Raw genomic sequence first — 24637 nt, 5'->3', positions numbered from 1 at the left:
AGGAAATTAGGAAAGGTATGATTCAAACTTATTAATCTTATGCCCTGGAGAAACAAAGACCAAAGCAAAATTTGACTCAGGTTGTGACTCAATGATAAACTTCGGTCTAGAGTAGAATATGCTTTATTTTGCATAAGACAAAAATAGAACCTGAGGCACAAAGAGAGCTCTCAGATCTGTAGGTAAAATTGTCAGATGCATGCATAACACAGGGCACTACATCCTACCCTTTTCTTTTGCATAGAAAAATGAACCTCAGAGAGGCCAGATATGGCGGCTTACACCTGTAATCCCAGCACTTTGGGATGCCATGTCCGGTAGACCAGGTTGGAGACCAGCCTGGCCAATATGGGGAAACCCCATCTCTACTAAAAATACAAAAATCAGCCAGGAGTAGTGGCACATGCCTGTAATCCCAGTCACTCAGGGGACTGGGCAGAAGAATTGCTTGAACCCTGAGTTTGCAGTCAGCTGAGATTGAGCCACTGCTCTTCAGCCTGGGCAATAAAACAATACCTGTCACAAAAAGAAAGAAAAAGAAGGAAGGAAGGAAGGAAGGAAGGAAGGAAGGAAGGAAGGAAGGAAGGAGAAAAGAAAAGAAAAGAAAGAAAAGAAGAAAAGAAACCTCAATTTTGTTGAGTTTTGACTTTACTCCAAAAAGCTTGAGGTTTAAGAGTATGAAGTTAGGACCAATTTATACCACTAGACAATGCGTCCTGAATACTCTGAAAACCATTCTTAATGCTCATTGTGATTGGTTTAGGAAAGATTGATTTAGTACAAAAGAAAAAAAGTGATTGGTTTAGGAATCGGTATTTCACTGAGATTTTACTCTCATTATTTCATTTTGATGTCATAATTTTCTCCTTTAAAGTATTTTGAAAAATCTCAATCACAAGCCAGCACTGCAAAATAATTTCTAAATAATAAGCAATATTTATTTATTGAACATTGTGAAATTTGATCAGATTTCACCCAAAAATGCTAAAGAGGCATTTAGTATACTCTAAAACACAATATTACCCTCAAATTATTCAACATATTACCTAAGTTGTATGTTATAGAATATTTTGTCTTGTGCATATATTTATGTGCCACCTTTAGAATTGAAGGTAATACATTTATGCACAATATATGGAATAAAATATTCTCAATAAAATTTAGGATATACAAGAAGTATAAAATTGCAAGATATCTGAAAACTATTTTCTGAGTTCTTAGAATACATAGGAACAACTAATGAATACATAAATGATACAAGCAAAATTAAGCTTCACTGTAGTTCACAAGTATGTAGGAAGACAAGATAACAAAATAAGAGTAAAAACATTTTTACTAATTAAGCAAATGACATCATTTCATAGAAACAAGCTCAGTTTGTTGAAAAATTAAACGTAGGGCAGTCTGTTTGGGATTGGAAAAGTAGCAGGAACTCCTCCTCTGTTAGCTGTGTTCTCACCCTAGAAATATACTTATGGTCTCACTGATACTTGCTGTAGAAGTAATAATATAAAGTCTGATCAGGGATCAGGGCCTCGCCATATAGTGGTAGTAGCTTTCAGACAATTTCACAGCCAGTTCCAAAGCCACTCTGTGTGTCCCAGAGTAGAATGAGCTTGGCTCCTTGTACCTCTTTATATTGAATCTCTGAAAAATCACACTCATTTTGAAAAGGTTGTACATTTCTTGGCGTTTGGGATAGCCATTAGGGTTCTTGATTAGATTTCACCAGAAGAGGGGAAATGATTGATTCAACACCTTGCCTAATCTCCATAAACACACTTTAAACTTCCCCTCATCAAGAACCACTGAGTTTACAACAAATGAACCCTCAAATACGAAATTTGTAGATAATTTTTGGAGTACTTTAATATTTTACTCATCAAAAGATGGGAAAGAGGATACCATCAATTTATGATTTTAATAAATGTCTTCAAAAGTCTGGCATATTTTTTCTCCTTTTTCTTTTTTTTTGTCTTATGTTTTTGGAAATGTTTTGCCTGAAGTTGGCTTTAATTCTTTTTTTTTTTTTTTTTTTTGAGACAGAGTCTCGCTCTGTCACCCAGGCTGGAGTGCAGTGGCACAATCTCGGCTCACTGCAAGCTCCGCCTCCCGGGTTCACGCCATTCTCCTGCCTCAGCCTCTCTGAGTAGCTGGGACTACAGGTGCCCGCCACCACGCCTGGCTAATTTTTTGTATTTTTAGTAGAGACGGAGTTTCACCGTGGTCTCGATCTCCTGACCTCGTGATGCGCCAGCCTCGGCCTCCCAAAGTGCTGGGATTACAAGCGTGAGCCACTGCGCCCGGCCAGTTGGCTTTAATTCTAATAGTCACTGAACTAGACTGGAAATGCACTTTGCTGTTGCTTTTAAGACTTGATCTAGGTTTTAATGTATTAATGTATTACTGTCAATGCATATATATATATATATTACTGTCAAGGCATATATATATATCACTGTCAATGCATATATATATATATATATATATATATATATATATATATATATTCTGGCTCTGTAGTCCAGGCTGGAGTGTGGTGGTGGAATCACAGCTCACTGCAGCCTTAAACTGCTAGGCTTAAGTGATCGTTTTGCCTCATTTTCTCAAAGAGCTGAAATTACAGACGTGAGCCACTGCACCCAGCATATTAATTTATGTTTTTAATAAAAGCATAAGAATTATCTTTATTACAAATTAAGAAATAGAATATCTTTAAGACAATATTTTTAAGGAAATATAATATCTTTAAGGAAAAATGAAATCTCCAGTAGCTGTAGGCTCCTATGAAAACCACCGTTACCAATAGCAATTTTGTGTATGTCTATATAACACATACATATGTAAATATATAAAATATATACATGACTTTTTTCACATTTTCCAGTCATTGAAGAATAAAAATTATAGTTTATATATATATATATATATATATATATATATTTTTTTTTTTTTTTTTTTTTTTTTTTTTTTTTGCGACGGAGTCTCGCTCTTTCGCCCAGGCCGGACTGCGGTGGCGCCATCTCGGCTCACTGCAAGCTCCGCCTCCCGGGTTCACGCCATTCTCCTGCCTCAGCCTCCCAAGTAGCTGGGACTATAGGCGCCCGCCACGGCGCCCGTCTAATTTTTTGTATTTTTAGTAGAGACGGGGTTTCACTGTGTTAGCCAGGATGGTCTCGATCTCCTGACCTCGTGATCCGCCCCCCTCGGCCTCCCAAAGTGCTGGGATTACAGGCGTAAGCCACCGCGCCCGACCAAAATTATAATTTATATTAATAAAAAGTGAAATAAGTAAAATTTGCTGTTTAGTGAAAACTTTGCTTAGCAACTTAAATGAAGCTGCAGAAAATGTGAATTGGATAATAGATGTAAAAAACTGTCATGAGGGCTTCACAGACAGACAAATAGAGGTAAACTAGGAGAGTAATAGTGACATATGGAGGATGAGAGTATCACGTATGTCCTTTATAAACAGCATAATGTATGACTGACTGTAGCACAAAGTGGAGCTAAGTGGAGAAGGTGAGGAGAGTAGGATATAATGTTTGATAATTTTTTCAGAGTAAATAAACACATTATTGAATTCAGGAAGCCAAACAATCCCCATTTTGGATGTGGAAAACATAAATTTACTTTGTTTTGAATGTGCAAAACAATATATTTTGGCTGATTTTTAGTATTTCTCTGTCTTTGGTGGGTGATTCATTATGATATTTTAAGTTTGAAACCACCACCAAAGATGAAGAATCTCTTAAAAGCAGCCAAAATAAACTGTTTCATTGTGAGGGAACACTTCCTAGAATGACAACAGACTGCTCCACGATCATAAATCATAAATGTAAGTATAAGACAGTGGACTAATATTTGTAAAGTGTCAAAAAATGCAACTGCCAGTGTGGAGATGAATGTGAATTGGAAATATCTTTTATATAAGAGGATACATGACACTCTTGTCATGTACGTATAATAAAAAAGGGGCTTTATACCCTACTAAGGGCCTCTAGAACAGTACGCATAAGATCTACTTGAAAGATAATTCCAACACCTCTGCCACATTGAATCTGGCTTTATTTATTGCTTAGTCTCTTAACAGTGTTTCCTTTATGTATCTTTTCTGTTTCTATACATGTCTGGTAAGTTTTACTCAAAAAGTGAACTATGTAGAGTAGACTAATATAGAAAGCAAAACCCACCTGTGTTCCCTTTTACTAGGCTGTATGTGTGTGTTTTGGGGGAGGAGGTTGAATCAATCTAGTCAGGAGTTGATTTGGTTTTGGGACTTTTTCCTCTTAAGAGTTATTTCCAGGGCACCATAAGTTTCATGCTCATCTAGCATTACTTTCTGTTTCAGGTTGGACTGGTTCAGCAGTATTTCTCAATTATCTGCTGTATCCTCCCATTTAAGTTTCCTTCCAAATTCTGTTCAGTCCCCCAGAAGACATTGCTTTGACCTGTTACTCAACACTTGTGAGCCTAGTTGGGGGTGGGGATGGAGAAGGATTCTGTGTCATTCTCATGAAGCTCAGTCATAGGTTGACACTGTTTCTGGGTCTTCATGGTTGGAATCTTTTTTTTTGTTTTGTTTTGATGGAGTCTCGCTCTGATGCCCAGGCTGGAGTGCAGTGGCACGATCTTGGCTTACTGCAAACTCCACCTCCCGGATTCACGCCATTCTCCTGCCTCAGCCTCCCGAGTTAGCTGGAACTACAGGCACCAGCCACCATGCCCAGTTAATTTTTTTTTATATATTTTTAGTAGAGACGAAAGCCAAGATGGTCTCAATCTCCAGACCTGGTGATCCGCCTGCCTCAGCCTCCCAAAATGCTGGGATTACAGGCATCAGCCACCGCGCCTGGCTGGAACCTTCTTAATGATCCTGTCCCACCTTCAGATGTAGGTCTAAATACTCCACATATTTTTTTTCCTCTTTTTTCTTTTCCCATTTCCAAAGTTCAATTAGTTTTACCAATGTCCCAAGGGCAATGACATTCCTTGTCTTTTCCTTTGTAGTTTAAGATTGTGTTACACAGGAGAGATGAGGAGGTAAATACAGGTCTTTAAATGTAATATTCTGTGAATCTCTTCACAGACTGTTAAAAAAAAATATGTGGCACATATACACCATGGAATACTATGCAGCCATAAAAAGAATGAGTTCATGGTTTTTTGCAGGGACGTGGATAAAGCTGGAAGCCCTCATTCTCAGCAAACTAACACAAGAACAGAAAATCAAACGCTGCATGTTCTCACTCACAAGTGGAAGTTGAAAAATGAGAACACATGGACACAGGTAGGGGAATATCACACACCGGGGCCTGTCGGGGGGTGGGGAGCCAGGGGAGGGATAGCATTAGGATAAATACCTAATGTAGATGACGGGTTGAGGGGTGAAGCAAACCACCATGGCACATGTATACCTATGTAAAAAACCTGCACATTCTGCACATGTACCCCAGAACTTAAAGTATAATAACAAAAAAGCATGTTTATGTCTTAATGTTGATTGATATTAACTTATCATAAATTATATATATACACATTTGAAAAATTAGGCATAAAATTGAATTTATCTATTTCAAACGTCTTTCCTTACACGTTAAAATATTAAAAAATACATATATAATTCTCTTCTTCATGAAAAAAACTCATAATTTCTCTCCTTCATTGCAATTCTTCCTGTATCTTATCCTGGTTATTTTTAAGTTTCCTAACCATTACCTTCCTAAAATATTATTCAACATTCTAACTTCTAATACTAATTAATGGAGTTTGCAATTTATATAAATAAAACACTGTAATATAACATTTGTGTGTTTCAATTCTTTTTCTTAAACTTCTTTCTTAAACTTGAGATTCATTAATTTGTTGCATTTCGGTGTTATTCTCTATGTTTTATAGAATTATTTTGTATGATGAGATCACAATTTATTTAGCAATTCTACTGTTGATGAATATTTATTTTGTCTCCCATTTGGAGCTACTAGGAAAACTGATGCAAAGATCAACACCTTAGGTGACCTTAGGTTGATCCTGCACCTTAGAATCATCTGGGGAATTTTACAAAATCGTGTTGCCTGGGCCCTACTCATGAGCATTAAATCAGAAGAGCTGCAAATGGGGCCCAGGCCTCAGTGTTTTTTTTTGTTGTTGTTGTTTGTTTTTGTTTTTGAGACAGAGTCTCGCTCTGTTGCCCAGGCTGGAGTGCAGTGGCATGATCTTGGCTCACTGCAAGCTCTGCCTGCCGGGTTCACGCCATTCTCCTGCCTCAGCCTCCCGAGTAGCTGGAACTACAGGCGCCTGCCACCACACCCGGCTAATTTTTTGTATTTTTAGTAGAGACGGAGTTTCACCGTGTTAGCCAGGATGGTCTTGATCTCCTGATCTCGTGATCCAACCACCTCGGCCTCCCAAAGTGCTGGGATTACAGGCATGAGCCACTGCACCTGGCCAGGCCTCAGTGTTTTGTCCAACCTTTTCAAGTGATTCTAGGGCACCACCAGAGTGGAGAACTGCTATGTGTCAGGGATCCTCAGCCTCAGCTAAGGGTGGTCAGTGAGGGGCTGACTGTTAAGGCAAGGGCTCCAGAGGGTCTGGGGTGAGGTTCTGAGACAGCAGTGGACTTTGGTGTGTGGGGAAGATCATCACAATTATGGGCTGCAAAGGGAGAAGGAGAAGAAAGCAGATTGCAGAGCCCTGGGTATGGATGAGAAAGAGCTGGCTTAGTCTGGACTTACTTGGCTACACGATTGTATTTATGACAATGGAGGGAAGACAGCTGCAGAAAGGGCAGAGATTGGAAGGGAGTCAGAGAGAGGCCCGCAGAGGCAGACTGGTGGCTCTGGGGCAGGTTTGGAGGCTGCTGATGGCACCTCACAGACCTACCCTGTCGTAACGCTTCCCACCCTAGCCTGTCTCCTAGAGGCCTCTTCTCTCATCAGAAGTCTCCAGTCAACGCAGTTGCATACAAACTCAAGGCTGGATGCTAGGCTCGTGTCTTCTTGGCAGCTGGCCTTATACGGGCACACCCTCACAGGCACCAGGCTCTGTGCGGATAAATCTTCAGCGCTGTTATGGTTGCACGCGACAGCAAACCCAACCCAAAACTGCTTAAGCAAAGAGGAAATGTATAAGCTCAAGTGACAGAAGAGTTTAGGGCATGGATTTAGGTGTGGCTTGATCTGGAACCAATCACTATGGCCAGGGGAATGCAAGGCTCTGATTGGTCCAGCCTGAGTCACATTCAACCAATGGGAGCAGGGGATGGAGTCAGCACCACTGTCCAAAAAAAGGCCTGAGAGTCAGAACAGAAGAAGAAAATCATCGGTGCTCTTACGTCAAAATTGGGGCAAAGGCATGCTTGTGTGACCCGAACCAGGCAATGTTTCCTGTGGTAGTCCCATGATATGGATGAAGAGTGTGGAGCTTAAGATCTTCCTTGTCTGATTAATCAGTTTTGGTAACTGGAGGCTGGGCTTGGTGATTTTGAGGTGCGAAGGCTGTGGCCTCATGTTGGTTGAGGGATGGTGTATTAGTCCATTTGGTACTGATAAAGACATACCCAAGACTGGGCAATTTACAAAAGAAAGAGGTTTAATTGGACTTAGAGTCCACGTGGCCAGGGAAGGTCTCACAATCATGGTAGAGGGTGAAAGGCACTTCTTACAGGGCAGTGGGCAAGAGAGAATGAGGAAGAAGCAAAAGTAGAAACCCCTGATAAACCCATCAGATCTCATGAGACTTATTCACTATCACGAGAATATCATGAAAAATACTGGCCCCATGATTCAATTACCTCCCCCTGGGTCCCTCCCACAACACGTGGGAATTCTGGGAGATACAGTTCAAGTTGAGATTTGGGTGGGGACGCAGCCAAATCATATCATTCTGCCCCAGGCCCCTCCCAAATTTCATGTCCTCACATTTCAAAACCAATCATGCCTTTCCAACAGTTCTCCAAAGTCTCACCTCATTTCAGCATTAACCCAAAAGTCTACAGTCCAAAGTCTCATCTGAGACAACGCAAGTCCTTCCGCCTATGAGCCTGTAAAGTCAAAAGCAAGTTAGTTACTTCCTGGATACAATGGGGGTACAGGCATTGGGTAAATACAGCCATTCCAAATGGGAGAAATTGGCCAAAACAATGGGGCTACAGGGCCCATGAAAATCTGAAATCCAGCAGGGCAGTCAAATCTTAAAGTTCCAAAATGATCTCCTTTGACTCCATGTCTCACAGCTGGGCCATATTGCTGCAAGAGGTGGCTTCCCATGGTCTTGGGCAGCTCCACTGCTGTGGATTTGCAGGGTACAGCCTCCCTCCTGGCTAGTTTCATGGGCTGGCATGGAGTGTCTGAAGCTTTTCCAGGCACACAGTGCAAGCTGTCCATGGATCTACCACACTGGGGTCTGGAGGATGGTGGCCCTCTTCTCACAGCTCCTCTAGGGAGGGCCCCAGTAGGGACTCTGTGTGGGGGCTCCAACCCCACTTTCCCCTTATGCACTGCCCTAGCAGAGGTTCTCCATGAAGTCCCCACCCATGCAGCAAACTTTTGCCTGGGCATCCAGGCATTTCCATACATCTTCTGAAATCTAGGAGGAGGTTCCCAAATCTCAGTTCTTGATTTCTGTGCACCTACAGGCTAAACACCACGTGGAAGCTGCCAAGACTTGAGGCTTGCACCCTCTAAAGCCATGGCCCCAAGTGCTACGTTGGCCACTTTCAGTCACGGCTGGAGTGGCTGGGACACAGGGCACCAAGTTCCTAAGATGCATACAGCATGGGGACCCTGGGCCTGGCCCCAGCAAACCACTTTTTCCTTCTGGACCTCTGGGCCTGTGATGGGAGGGGCTGTTGTGAAGGTCTCTGACATGGCCTGGAGACATTTTCCCCATGGTTTTGGGGATTAACATTAAGTTCCTTGCTACTTATGCAAGTTTCTGCAGCCGGCTTGAATTTCTCCCCAGAAAACGGGTTTTTCTTTTTTATTGCATCATCAGGCTGCAAATTTTCCAAACTTTTATGCTCTGCTTCCCTTATAAAACTGAATGCCGAGGTGGAGCCAAGATGGCCGAATAGGAACAGCTCCGGTCTCCAGCTCCCAGCCCCAGCGACACAGAAGACGGGTGATTTCTGCATTTCTGCTTGAGGTACCGGTTTCATCTCACTAGGGAGTGCCAAACAGTGGGTGCAGGACAGTCGGTGAAGCGCACTGTGCGCGAGCCGAAGCAGGGCGAGGCATTGCCTCACTCGGGAAGCGCAAGGGGTCAGGGAGTTCCCTTTCCTAGTCAAAGAAAGGGAAAACAGACGGCACCTGGAATATCGGGTCAGTCCCGTCCCAATACTGCGCTTTTCCAACGGGCCTGGAAAACGGCACACTAGGAGATTGTGTCCCGCACCTGGCTCGGAGGGTCCTATGCCCACAGAGTCTTGCTGATTGCTAGCACAGCAGTCTGAGATCACGCTGCAAGGCGGCAACGAGGCTGGGGGAGGGGCGCCCGCCATTGCCCAGGCTTGCTTAGGTAAACAAAGCAGCCAGGAAGCTCGAACTGGGTGGAGCCCACCACAGCTCAAGGAGGCCCACCTGCCTCTGTAGGCTCCACCTCTGGGGGCAGGACACAGACAACCAAAAACTCAGCGAGAACCTCCACAGCCTTAAATGTCCCTGTCTGACTGACAGCTTTGAAGAGAGTAGTGGTTCTCCCGGCACGCAGCTGGAGATCTGAGAACGGACAGACTGCCTCCTAAAGTGGGTCCCTCACCCCTGAGCAGCCTAACTGGGAGGCACCCCCCCAGTGGGACAGACTGACACCTCATTTAACCGGGTACTCCTCTGAGACAAAACTTTCAGAGGAACTATCAGACAGCTGAATTTGTGGTCTCACGAAAATCCGCTGTTCTGCAGCCACCGGTGCTGACACCCAGCCAAACAGGGTCTGGAGTGGACCTCTAGTAAACTCCAACAGACCTGCAGCTGAGGGTCTTGTCTGGTAGAAGGAAAATTAACAAACAGAAAGGACATCCACACCAAAAACCCATCTGTACATCACCATCATCGAAGACAAAAAGTAGACAAAACCACAAAGATGGGGAAAAAACAGACCAAAAAAACTGGAAACTCTAAAAAACAGAGCACCTCTCCTCCTCCAAAGGAACGCAGTTCCTCACCAGCAACGGAACAAAGCTGGATGGAGGATGACTTTGATGAGTTGAGAGAAGAAGGCTTCAGACGATCAAACTACTCTGAGCTACGAGAGGAAATTCAAAACAATAGCAAAGAAGTTAAAAACTTTGAAAAAAAATTAGAAGAATGGATAACTAGAATAACCAATGGAGAGAAGGGCTTCAAGGAGATGATGGAGCTGAAAGCCAAGTTTCGAGAACTACGCGAAGAATGCAGAAGCCTCAGTAGCAGATGCGATCAACTGGAAGAAAGGGTATCGCTGATAGAAGATGAAATGAATGAAATGAAGAGAGAAGGGAAGTTTAGAGAAAAAAGAATAAAAAGAAATGAACAAAGCCTCCAAGAAATTTGGGACTATGTGAAAAGACCAAACCTACGTCTGATTGGTGTACCTGAAAATGATGGGGAGAATGGAACCAAGTTGGAAAACACTCTCCAAGATATTATCCAGGAGAACTTCCCCAATCTAGCAAGGCAGGCCAGCATTCAGATTCAGGAAATACAGAGAACGCCACAAAGATACTCCTCGAGAAGGGCAACTCCAAGACACATAATTGTCAGATTCACCAAAGTGGAAATGAAGGAAAAAATGTTAAGGGCAGCCAGAGAGAAAGGTCGGGTTACCCACAAAGGGAAGCCCATCAGACTAACAGCTGATCTCTCAGCAGAAACTCTACAAGCCAGAAGAGAGTGGGGGCCGATATTCAACATTCTTAAAGAAAAGAATTTTCAACCCAGAATTTCCTATCCCGCTAAACTAAGCTTCATAAGTGAAGGAGAAATAAAATACTTTACAGACAAGCAAACGCTGAGTGATTTTGTCACCACCAGGCCTGCCCTAAAAGAGCTCCTGAAGGAAGCACTAAACATGGAAAGGAACAACCGGTACCAGCCCCTGCAAAAACATGCCAAATTGTAAAGACCATCGAGGCTAGGAAGAAACTATAGCAACTAACGAGCAAAATAACCAACTAACATCATAATGACAGGATCAGATTCACACATAACAATATTCATGTTAAATGTAAATGGGCTAAATGCTCCAATCAAAAGACACAGACTGGCAAACTGGATAAGGAGTCAGGACCCATCAGTGTGCTGTATTCAGGAAACCCATCTCACGTGCAGAGACACACATAGACTCAAAATAAAGGGATGGAGGAAGATCTATCAAGCAACTGGAAAACAAAAAAAGGCAGGGGTTGCAATCCTAGTCTCTGATAAAATAGACTTTAAACCAACAAAGATCAAAAGAGACAAAGAAGGCCATTACATAATGGTAAAGGGATCAATTCAACAAGAAGAGCTAACTATCCTAAATATATATGCACCCAACACAGGAGCACCCAGATTCATAAAGCAAGTCCTCAGTGACCTACAAAGGGACTTAAACTCCCACACAATAATAATGGGAGATTTTAACACCCCACTGTCAGCATTAGACAGATCAACGAGACAGAAAGTTAACAAGGATATCCAGGAATTGAACTCAGCTCTACATAAAGTGGACCTAATAGACATCTACAGAACTCTCCACCCCAAATCAACAGAATATACATTTTTTTCAGCACCACACCACACCTATTCCAAAATTGACCACATAGTTGGAAGTAAAGCTCTTCTCAGCAAATGTAAAAGAACAGAGATTATAACAAACTGTCTCTCAGACCACAGTGCAATCAAACTAGAACTCAGGATTAAGAAACTCAGTCAAAACCGCTCAACTACATGGAAACTGAACAACCTGCTCCTGAATGACTATTGGGTACATAATGAAATGAAGGCAGAAATAAAGATGTTCTTTGAAACCAACGAGAACAAAGACACAACATACCAGAATCTCTGGGACACGTTCAAAGCAGTGTGTAGAGGGAAATTTATAGCACTAAATGCCCACAAGAGAAAGCAGGAAAGATCCAAAATTGACACCCTAACATCACAATTAAAAGAACTAGAAAAGCAAGAGCAAACACATTCAAAAGCTAGCAGAAGGCTAGAAATAACTAAAATCAGAGCAGAACTGAAGGAAATAGAGACACAAAAAACCCTTCAAAAAATTAATGAATCTAGGAGCTGGTTTTTTGAAAAGATCAACAAAATTGATGGACCGCTAGCAAGACTAATAAAGAAGAAAAGAGAGAAGAATCAAATAGATGCAATAAAAAACGAAAAAGGGGATATCACCACCGATCCCACAGAAATACAATCTACCATCAGAGAATACTACAAACACCTCTATGCAAATAAACTAGAAAATCTGGAAGAAATGGATAAATTCCTCGACAAATACACCCTCCCAAGACTAAACCAGGAAGAAGTTGAATCTCTGAATAGACCAATAACAGGTTCTGAAATTGTGGCAATAATCAATAGCTTACCAACCAAAAAGAGTCCAGGACCTGATGGATTCACAGCTGAATTCTACCAGAGGTACAAGGAGGAACTGGTACCATTCCTTCTGAAACTATTCCAATCGATAGAAAAAGAGGGAATCCTCCCTAACACATTTTACGAAGCCAGCATCGTCCTGATACCAAAACCTGGCAGAGACATAACCAAAAAAGAGAATTTCAGACCAATATCCTTGATGAACATTGATGCAAAAATCCTCAATAAAATACTGGCAAACCGAATCCAGCAGCACATCAAAAAGCTTATCCACCATGATCAAGTGGGCTTCATCCCTGGGATGCAAGGCTGGTTCAACATACGCAAATCAATAAATGTAATCCAGCATATAAACAGAACCAAAGACAAAAACCACATGATTATCTCAATAGATGCAGAAAAGGCCTTTGACAAAATTCAACAACCCTTCATGCTAAAAACTCTCAATAAATTAGGTATTGATGGGACGTATCTCAAAATAATAAGAGCTATCTATGACAAACCCACAGCCAATATCATACTGAATGGGCAAAAACTGGAAGCATTCCCTCTCAAAACTGGCACAAGACAGGGATGCCCTCTCTCACCGCTCCTATTCAACATAGTGCTGGAAGTTCTGGCCAGAGCAATCAGGCAGGAGAAGGAAATAAAGGGTATTCAATTAGGAAAAGAGGAAGTCAAATTGTCCCTGTTTGCAGATGACATGATTGTATATCTAGAAAACCCCATTGTCTCAGCCCAAAATCTCCTTAAGCTGATTAGCAACTTCAGCAAAGTCTCAGGATACAAAATTAATGTACAAAAATCACAAGCATTCTTGTACACCAATAACAGACAAACAGAGAGCCAAATCATGAGTGAACTCCCATTCACAATTGCTGCAAAGAGAATAAAATACCTAGGAATCCAACTTACCAGGGATGTGAAGGACCTCTTCAAGGAGAACTACAAACCACTGCTCAATGAAATAAAAGAGGATACAAACAAATGGAAGAACATTCCATGCTCATGGGTTGGAAGAATAAATATCGTGAAAATGGCCATACTGCCCAAGCTAATTTATAGATTCAATGCCATCCCCATCAAGCTACCAATGACTTTCTTCACAGAATTGGAAAAAACTACTTTAAAGTTCATATGGAACCAAAAAAGAGCCCGCATCGCCAAGTCAATCCTAAGCCAAAAGAACAAAGCTGGAGGCATCACGCTACCTGACTTTAAACTATACTACAAGGCTACAGTAACCAAAACAGCATGGTACTGGTACCACAACAGAGACATAGATCAATGGAACAGAACAGAGCCCTCAGAAATGATGCCGCATAGCTACAACTATCTGATCTTTGACAAACCTGACAAAAACAAGAAATGGGGAAAGGATTCCCTATTTAATAAATGGTGCTGGGAAAACTGGCTAGCCATATGTAGAAAGCTGCAACTGGATCCCTTCCTTACACCTTATACAAAAATTAATTCAAGATGGATTAAAGACTTATATGTTAGACCTAAAACCATTAAAATCCTACAAGAAAACCTAGGCAATACCATTCAGGACATAGGCGTGGGCAAGGACTTCATGTCTAAAACACCAAAAGCAATGGCAACAAAAGCCAAAATCGACAAATGGGATCTCATTAAACTAAAGAGCTTCTGCACAGCAAAAGAAACTATCATCAGAGTGAACAGGCAACCTACACAATGGGAGAAAATTTTTGCAACCTACTCATCTGACAAAGGGCTAATATCCAGAATCTACAATGAACTCAAACAAATTTACAAGAAAAAAACAAACAACCCCATCAAAAAGTGGGCAGAGGACATGAACAGACACTTCTCAAAAGAAGACATTTATGCAGCCAAAAAACACATGAAGAAATGCTCATCATCACTGGCCATCAGAGAAATGCAAATCAAAACCACAGTGAGATACCATCTCACACCAGTTAGAATGGCCATCATTAAAAAATCAGGAAACAACAGGTGCTGGAGAGGATGTGGAGAAATAGGAACACTTTTACACTGTTGGTGGGACTGTAAACTAGTTCAACCATTGTGGAAGTCAGTGTGGCGATTCCTCAGGGATCTCGAACTAGAAATACCATTTGACCCAGCCATCCCATTACTGGGTATATACCCAAAGGACTATAAATCATGCTGCTATAAAGACACATGCACACGTATGTTTATTGCGGCACTATTCACAATAGCAAAGAGTTGGAACCAACCCAAATGTCCAACAACGATAGACTGGATTAAGAAAATGTGGCACATATACACCATGGAATACTATGCAGCCATAAAAAATGATGAGTTCGTGTCCTTTGTAGGGACATGGATGAAACTGGAAAACATCATTCTCAGTAAACTATCGCAAGGACAAAAAACCAAACACCGCATGTTCTCACTCATAGGTGGGAATTGAACAATGAGAACTCATGGACACAGGAAGGGGAACATCACGCTCCGGGGACTGTTGTGGGGTGGGGGGAGGGGGGAGGGACAGCATTAGGAGATACACCTAATGCTAAATGACGAATTAATGGGTGCAGGAAATCAACATGGCACATGGATACATATGTAACAAACCTGCACATTGTGCACATGTACCCTAAAACCCTAAAGTATAATAAAAAAAAAAAAAAAAAAAAAAAAAAAAAAAAAAAAAGGAAAAAAAAAAAAAAAAAAACTGAATGCCTTTAACGGGACCCAAATCACCTCTTGAATGCTTTGTTGCTTAGAAATTTCTTCTGCCAAATATCCTAAATCATCTCTTTCAAGTTCAAAGTTCCACATATCTCTACGGCAGGGGCAAAATGCTGCCAATCTCTTTGCTTAAGCATAGCAAGAGTCACCTTCGCTCCAGTTCCCAAAAAGTGCCTCACCTCCATCTGAGACCACCTCAGCCTGGATTTGATTGTCCATGTTGTTATCAGCATTTTGGGCAAAGCCATTCAACAAGTCTCTAGGGAGTTCCAAACTTTCCCATATTTTCCTGTCTTCTGAGCTCTCCAAACTATTCCAACCTCTGCCCATTACCCAGTTCCAAAGTTGCTCCACATTTTCAAGTATCTTCTCAGCAATGCCCCACTCTACTGGTACCAGTTTACTGTACTAGTCAGTTTTCATGCTGCTGATAAAGACATACCTGAGACGGGGCAATTTACAAAAGAAAGAGGTTTAACAGGACTTACAATTCCACGTTGCTGGGGAAGGTCTTACAATCATGGGGGAGGGCAAAAGGCACTTCTTAAATGGTGGTGGAAAGAGAGAATGAGGAAGAAGCAAAAGTGGAAACCCCTGATAAACCATCAGATCTCATGTGACTTATTCACTATCATGAGAATAGCATGGGAAAGACTGGTCCCCATGATTCACTTACTTCCCACTGGGTCTCTCCCACAACATGTGGGAATTCTGGGAGATACAATTCAAGTTGAGATTTGGGTAGGGACACAGCCAAACCATATCAGATGGGAAGACTTACTTGCCGTAAGTAGCATACTGGACAATGACAGGCTGTCTTGCTTGCTTTCCCCATACTGCCTCCACCCCCAAATAGAGTAATTCCCTGGGGGAAAGAGATGTCCGTCCACAGTGACAAACAGTGGAAAGAGGAAAGATTACTCCCCACCTCCACCTCCATTTTGTGGTTGGGGTGATATGTAGAGACATTTTTCTTTTAAAATAAACTTTATTTTTTAGGGCAGTTTTAGATTCTCAGCACAATTGAGCAGAAGAGACAGAGATTTCCCTGCTTCCACCCCACAACTTCCCCATTATCAACACTGCACACCAGAGTGGTACTTTTGTAACAATCCATGCACCTACACTGACACATCATTATCACCCAAACTCTGTAGTTTCCATTAGCATTCACTCTTAATGTACATCCTATGAGTTTGGATGTACACGTATGTACCTTACTGTCTTCACAGTTTTGCCTTTTCCAGAATATGGTATAGTTGAAATCATATACTATGTACTCTTTTAAGACTGTTTTATTTCATTTAATTATAGGCACTTAATTTTGCTTCACATCTTTTCATGGTTTGGTAGTTCATTTCTTTTTAATGCTGAAAAATATTGTTTCCTGGATAGACTGGTTTATTTATCCATTCACTCACTGGAGGACCTCTTGGTTGCTTCCAAGTTTTGGCAATTATGAATACAGCTGCTATAAACATTCACGTGCAGGTTTTGGTGTGGTCATAAGTTTCAATCCCTTTAGAGATTGTGCCAGGTAGTACAATTGCAGGATCATATGACAAGAGCATGTTTAGTTTTGTATGAAAATGCCAAACTGGCTTCCAAAGTGGCTGTATCATTTTGCATTCCCACCAACAAGCAATAAGAAGAGCTCTTGTTGCTCTACATACTCACAGATATTTGGTATTGTTTGCATTCTGGATTTTGGCCATTTTAATAAATGTGTAGTGGTATCTCAATTGTTGTTTTAATTTGAAATTCCCTAATGACATATGAGGTGAAGCATCTTTTCATATGCTTATTTGCCATCTATATATCTTTGGAGAGGTTAAGATCTTTAGCCCATTTTTAAAAAGGATTGTTTACTTTCTTAATATTGAGAATATTTTGGATAACAGTTCTTTATCAGAAATGTCTTTTGCAGATATTTGGTCCTGGTCTGTGGCTTGTCTTCTCATTATCCTGATGTAGACAGTTTTTATGTAAGTGGAGCTAGTTCCTTTATATCAGTCGTAAACAGTATATATCTGTTGCTAGGGTCAGAGTAATGGGGATGTAATGCATACACAGACTGGATTGGGTGACAGTAAGGTGTTATGCAGAACTTAGGAGAATAGGAAGCAAGTCTCAGTTCAGTATGTTAAAAGACAACCTTTAAACGAATTAAATTTAACAGCATTTCATTGAGCAAAGAATGAGAGAATCAGCAGTTCCCAAAAAAGAATAGGTTAACAGTGACTGCAGGGCTGCCACATGGCCAGCTAATACTTGTGGACAGAACAAGGAAAGTGATGGGTAGAAAATAGAAGTAAGATACAGAAGCAGCAGGATTGCTTTCAGCTCAGCATTTGCCTTATTTGAACATGATTTGAACAGTTGGCCACCTGTGATTGGCTGAAACTGTGTGATTGATACAAGAGTAAGTTACAATTTGCCCACACATCCAATTAGGTTATACTTCACTATATTTGAAGAAACCTTTAGGCTGAACTTAAATTATGTAAGGAAGTAGCTTTAACTTAATTTAACAATTTCCCCCTTCAGGAAGTTGACCAAAACTTTAGGCATTGACGTCAACAGTTAGGGCCAAGGGGAGTTCCTTATTATGCAGGAATCTCCTATTTTTAAGAGAACAGAAACTGGTCTGTTTGGAGATCTATCTGCTTCCTTAAAGTTTCAGTTTGATTACACGGCACTTAGCATGCATGAATCTATTTTAGTTGGATCTGGTCTGTTGGGGCCTAGTGCAGTAGCTCAGTCCAGAACAATGCCTTTCATAATTTTGTTTAATGAGTACCAGCAACTAGAATCATCAGATTGGAAGGCGGTGAGCAGCAATAGCTGTTGGAGGTAGCTGCATGGTGGCTGTGGGCTGAGTAGAGTCTAAATGAATGCAAGGTCACATAAGGGTTATCACACAGTAAGGGCTCAAGCTGTCATTATTGATGAGTTCCTTTTTGTTGGAATCCCTATGAAATCTTTTGGGCTTGGCCAAATTAGAAATTAAATATCTAGATTTTTCCTGCTAATGTCTGCGAATCCAGAACTGTGGTCAGAAGTCCAGAAAACAAATGAACATTGACAGACTTCAAAAGAGTGAAAGAAGGAAAGAAAGAGGAGAGGAAGAAAGGAAGGAAAGGAGAAATGAAAAATAAAGAAAAGAAAAGAAAGAAATGAGAGGAGAAAATCAAGCCAGCAGGGAAGCAAGAAATGAAAGGTTTTATAGCAGGTTTTTCAGATGTAGAAGTGTATGGTTTAAAATCAAAGAAGGTGAGCACAGCAGACCCTCGTCCCCACACCTCCCCTTCTCCTCACACCTCACCTTCTCCCCTACTCCCTTGGCTTAGTGTCAGCTCCCCACCCACTCTGTGGCCTGGGAAAGGAAAAAAGGCTGGAGGAGAGGGGACTTTGTCCAAGACCCTATAGTTAGCTCAGGGCACTTGTGCCCCTTCTGCTTAAAAGCTCTAAAGAACTAATTTCTTGGATGTAAGACAGTTAGAACCTCAGACACAAACTGGAAGTCATTAACAGTTGAGTAAAGGTAACAGGGAACAGATTTGCAGATTAAGGAAAGAGACCAAGCAGAAAGCAGGTAACTTAATTTCCATAATTTAGACAGTTGTGCAATTTAACAACCAGATAGACAACCTTGAAAGTTTGTCAAGGAGAAATAACTCCCAAGTCATAAGAACTCATAAGGCAAAGAAGAATGGAAAGTACAACAAACTAATTTTCTTTTTGGAAATAAACAATACCTTTTTCAAAATAATCGGATTCATAAAATTATTGTCCTAGCCAGTTTGTCACACGCAGGAAGAGAAGTCCAATAAAGCATAGGTACAGCAGCTGGACCGATGGACATTATTAGCACTTGGCTTCCTATTCTCCCTGCTGGTACTCTGCGGTGTCTTTTCTTTTCTTTTTCTTTTTTTTTTTGAGAAAGGGTCTCTCTCTGTTGCCCAGGCTGGAGTGCAGTAGCATGATCTCTGCTTACTGCAACCTCCACCTCCCAGGTTCAAGCGATTCTCCTGCCTCAGCCTCCTGAGTAGCTGGGATTACAGGCGCCAGCCACCATGCCTGGCTAATTTTTGTATTTTTAGTAGAGATGGGGTTTTGCCATGTTGGTCAGGCTGGTCTAGAACTCCTGACCTCAGGTTATCCACCCACCTTGGCCTCCCAATGTGCTAGGATTACAGGCGTGAGCCAGCGCACTCGGCCATCTTTTCCAGTTGTTTATTCTGCCCCTGGCCCATGGTCCCAAGTACTGGAAAGGATTTTCCCCACATTTATAGCTCTGAAGTTGAGCTTTCAATCACCTGGCTTGTTGGCTCCCAAGTCTTGCTGCTGGGTAGAATTACCTGGAAAGCTGGCTGCACCTCCCAGATATTTGATTCTTGTGGTGGCATCCAGGTTCTGATCTTTTAAAAAGTCTGCAAGGTGATTCTTATGTACATTGAGAACTTTTCCAGTCCCCAGTGGAGCCCTAGTCTTTATAATTCACAGTTGCCAAAGTTCAGGGACATTGGTGGAGCTTTCTGAGGGCCTCCTTAGAAAATGCGTGAAGAGGCATTTTCCTGTATTCCCCCGAAAAGAAGTCTCACAGTCTCTCCCACCTCTTACCAAGAGATCCTACTGAGAATTCCTGTAGGCCGAAGCTGGGGCACCTGTTTTTGTTGGTTTGTTTCAAATAGGCTCATAGTGTAATATCAATTTCTAGAACAAAAAATGAACATATTAACAAGGAAAATGCATATTCAATAACTTCATCATCACAAATTTTAAAAACAGGGCAGTAAACTATCTAGAGAGGATAAATATACCAGAGATAAAAACCAGTAACCATGTAGGATGTGGGAAAAGCGGTGGCAAGTATAAAATATGTGACACTAATCCAGACTTTAAAAAGAAAAATAAAATTCTACATGGAACACCTAACCAAGGAATTAAAATAGTTAGAAAATCAACAAATCAGTCAGCCCTTGCAAAAAACTAATTGTAACTGAAAAAAATCATAAAAATATTGCAACAAAGTATTATTAACCAAAGAATGGAAACTAGGATTTGATTCTTTATTTTAAAGCATGACTAAAATAGTCTGGCTTGACCAGCCAATATGAAAAAGAAGGAGTATTGTGAGAATATTGCTTGTTTTTAAAGGGCAATTATCATCATTTAAACAGGCAATTATCATCACAGAAAAACCTTGTTTTCCCCAATGTTATATACCAGTTCGTGTAACTGTAACTATTATGAAGTACTGTGCAAATTAAATTAAACCACAAACTGCCAGAAAGTCCAGCCTTTTAAGGAAGACATACACCATTCAAACGTGGAGTTCTAGGAATAAGAGAGCCCAGTGCCTAGGGGAGCCAGGACTGCTGGTGCTGCCAACTCCTCTCTCCCTGACAGAAGGCACTGTTGATCGTTCTCCTTTCCTGTCTGGTGGTTGCTGGTCCAGGTCCCCACACTGACCAGTGGGGTTCTATGAAGGAGGGTGTGACTCCATTCCCACAGTGCTCCTTTCTATCTGTGCTTCTCCCTGGGTTCTAAGGCCTGAGCTCATCACATTCAGTCCTCCCTGTCCTGCACTTTGCCTCTCCCAAATAGACCCCCACTGTTTCCCATATCCCAAATGCTGTGGCCAGATTGACCCCTTCGTCTAACCACTTAGGAACCCCAGTCATTGTCCCCGTTCTCTCTCTCAAATACCCCAATGACTAGAAGCCGCTGTCCCTTTCCACAGATACACCACTCCCAACCACAGCCTTCCTTCAAAATCCTTCTCTGAGTAGCTTCTTAGTCTTCACCCACCTGCAATTTAGTTCCTCTGACCCTTCTGTACAACATTTATTACCGCAAACCTTCAAGACACAGGTGACTTGTGTACTAACCTTCTGCTTGCTGATCCTTTGGTGAATATTGATTACTCCTTCCAAGAGCAGACAGGATGACTGCATATTTTCTTATTTCATCAGAGATAAGGACCAAAAAGAACATTATATAAAGTCCATTGTCCTGTGCGTTATGGGAACTGTGATTATAGAATATATTGTCCCTGATTTCTGGAAGTTCAGAGTCTTGAATAAGATGTAACACATGTATACAAAACAACTACTACAGAAATGCAACTCGAATGTGTTGGTAAGATCACAAGTTCTTTGAGAGTTCAGGGGAAGACAGTGGCTGGGGAATGAAAGAAGACCCCATAGAAAAGGTAGCAACTAAGCTGGGTCTAAATAATTTTTAGATTGTTCTGTAATCCCAGTACTTTGAGAGGCCGAGGCGGGCGGGTCATGAAGTCGGGAGATCGAGACCATCCTGACAAACACGGTGAAACCCCGTCTCTACTAAAAATACAAAAAAAAAAAAAAAATTAGCCTGGCATGGTGGCAGGCGCCTGTAGTCCCAGCTACTCAGGAGGCTGAGGCAGAAGAATGGCGTGAACTTGGGAGGCGGAGCTTGCAGTGAGCCAAGATCCCACACTGCACTCCAGCCTGGGTGACAGAGCAAGACTCTGTCTCAAAAAAAAAATAATAATAATTTTTAGATTGCTTAGAAATTTTTGTAGTATTTAAATATGCCATAGATAAAAACCAATAACTATATAGGAAAGACAAATATAGCTAGCTGGGAGCCCAGACAGATGTTGATGTAGTTTGAGTATGTGTCCCCACCAAATGTCATGTTGAATTGCAATCCCTAGTGTTGGAGGTTGGGCCTGGGGGGAGGGGCTTGGGTCATGGGGGTGGATCCCTCATGGCTTGGTCCTGTTCTAGGGATAGTGAATGAATTCTAGTGAGATCAGGTTGATTAGGTTTGTGGCTCCTCCCCCACACTCCCGCTCCTGCACCTGCCTGCACCATGTGACACACAAGCTCCCACATCACCTTCTGCCGTGAGAGAAATTTCTTGAAGCCTCCCCAGAAGCTGATGCTGGCTCTGTGCTTCCTGTACAGCCTGCAGAACTGTGAGCCAATTAAACCTCTTTTCTTATAAATTATGCAATCTCAAGTATTTCTTTTTTTTTGAGACAGAGTCTTGCTCTGTTGCCCAGGCTGGAGTGCAGTGGCGTGATCTTGGCTTATTGCAACCTCTGCCTCCTGGGTTAAAGTGATTCTCCTGCCTCAGTCTCCTGAGTAGCTGGGATTACAGGCGTGCACCCTTATGCCCAGCTAACTTTTGTATTTTTAGTAGAGATGGGCTTTCACCATGTTGGTCAGGCTGGTCTGGAACTCCTGACCTAATGATCCACCCACCTTGGCCTCCCAAAGTGCTGGGATTACAGGCGTGAGCCACTGCGCCCAGAAAATCTCAGGTATTTGTTTATAGCAACACAAGAACAGCCTAATAAGGATGTATAGACAGGAAACAGTTGAGATAGCAAGGAGTGTAGAAACTCTGTAATTATCCTCTCTAAAGGGGGTATTTTTCCAACATTTAGAAAAATAATACGCTGAGATGAGAGTTTTACATCCTATAATGAAAAACATTAGAGGAGATAGTATAAAACAAATATTGTCTGACCTGTAGATAATTCAGCCCCAGGATAGTACATGTCCAGACTCTCATTCCATTACCAGTGAATGGTGAAGACTGTGCCTCCTGACATTGACTGTCCCACATCACTTTTCTCATATTAAATCTTAAAGCCAGATAAGGGAAAAGTGTGAGCAAACACCTGGAAACTGAAAAAAAAAAAGAGTGTATCTAGGGGACAGTGAATGAGTAAACCATTTTATCTTGAGCAAAGACCTCCATGAGGGAGTAGTAGAGAAGGCAAAGGTGTTTTGTGGCCATCATTTTGATTTCACTCTTTGATATCATTACCTTTTGGTTGGTGCATTTTTCTAGTCTGTTTTGACACCAAGGCAATACATTTTTCTTTTGAATGTTGTTTTAGCTGTAGAATTTTCATTTAATTTTTAATTTTAATTTTTATAATTACTATTTTTCTTGATTTTTCCCCATGTGTTGTTCACTTATAGTCACTCTTTCCTTTAAATTTCTGAACATGCACACTTATAATGCTATTTTAAAATCCTTGTTTGCTAATTCCAATATCATGTCTGGGTCTGTTTCTACTGACTCTATTTAATCTTGGTTATGGGCTAGATTTGCCTGCTTCTTCAAGTATCCAATAATTTTATATTGTGTCCTGGCCACTGTGGAGGCTATGTTTCTGACAGTCTGGACTTTATTGCTTTCTTTTAAGGAGTCGTGGATTTTACTGATTTATTGATGGATAAGCTTGATCTTACTGAGTGTTTGTTTTAGACTTTATTAAGGTCAGTCTGGAGTTTCCCTTATTCTATGGCTAGAGAAATCCTGTTCTTAAGTCATGGCCTTTATTGGGATCTAAATTGAACGCTGAGGGTGTTCAGCAACATCTCATCACTCTACATGGTCAGAACTCCAAATTGTTTCAGTACATGTGATCTCTGGGATCTGTTCAGCTCCATACCCCACCCTCCCCATGGCTGTTCTCTGCTAGGCTTTAGTATTTGGTCAAAGATTTAAGATAACCCATGTCCAGGGGATCATAAGCCTGCATTGTCTGTTATCCAATATCTAAAAAACAGTTACTTTATATATTTTGTTTAGTTTTTATAATAGATCACAGTAAGAGGGTACTCTTACTCTTACTCTTACACAGTAAAAGGGTACTTTTATTCTCTCATGCCTGGAACCAGAGGTGTCTTACTTCTAAAACTCTTTTGTGAAGCTGGTACCATGGTGCTAGCCAAATTCCCAAGAATAACAGTGCCTCCTTCTTTGAGATTCCCAGCAGGATCTCTTTTCTTGCATTAATTTAGATAAACCAATTATTACCCTTGGTTTACACCAATAGGAACAGGTAATGTGAGAGTTCTGCCCTACTGTCTGTCTGACAATAACTAGGAGACTGTTCCACTCTGGGCACCACACTTTTAGTGAGACATAGGCCACCCAGGGCTCAACCAGAGGAGAATGGCTAGAATGTTGCAGGTAATCCATTTTGTTGTGGATCAGTAAATAGAACTGGGGATATTTAGACTAATTTCTTTAATCTTAGTCTTTGTTTTATGAATCATTGTGATTGCTACCAGACTTTATTCTGTCAGCAAAATGTTTTTAGGGATGACTATTCTCTTCCTTGCTATTTCTAATTTATGTATTATTTCATGATATGTATTTAACTATGTGGCTTCTCAACTTTTGTCCGGAAAATTACAAATTCCTTTTCAGTTTTTTTCCATTTTATGTTATCCTCTTTGAGCTCTTTGTTTTGTGAGTTAAATTCTTATTAATTTACTCTACAGCATAAAATAATTGTGAAGAATTTCTTCCAATTCTTTGTGGCATTATCGCCAAGGCTGACTTGTCCA

The 24637-nt window shown here is 41.3% G+C and overlaps 1 protein-coding gene across 8 annotated transcripts in view; it reads right to left on the bottom strand.

The window, feature by feature from the left end:
* LOC129467824 (multidrug resistance-associated protein 1-like) overlaps positions 1-24637 on the bottom strand; it is a 94584-nt gene that overhangs the window by 175 nt on the left and 69772 nt on the right. Inside the window, exons 12-13 of one of the 8 annotated variants that reach the window (XR_010116917.1) lie at positions 21164-22957; positions 19631-19985 (exon numbers count right to left, since the gene is read on the bottom strand). The exons of 1 other annotated variant lie outside the window; for it this stretch is intronic. Coding sequence is in view for 5 of the 7 variants with exons in the window: in XM_055252645.2 (XP_055108620.2) it covers positions 21044-21234 (191 nt within the window). In the remaining 2 variants the exon portion in view is untranslated. 6 more of the 8 variants (XR_010116916.1, XM_055252649.2, XM_055252653.2 and 3 more) reach the window with 6 other exon arrangements.

Source organism: Symphalangus syndactylus, chromosome 18, assembly GCF_028878055.3.
Source record: "Symphalangus syndactylus isolate Jambi chromosome 18, NHGRI_mSymSyn1-v2.1_pri, whole genome shotgun sequence".
NCBI classification, from domain to species: Eukaryota; Metazoa; Chordata; class Mammalia; order Primates; family Hylobatidae; genus Symphalangus; species Symphalangus syndactylus.
This window is presented reverse-complemented; position numbering and strand designations above follow the sequence as displayed.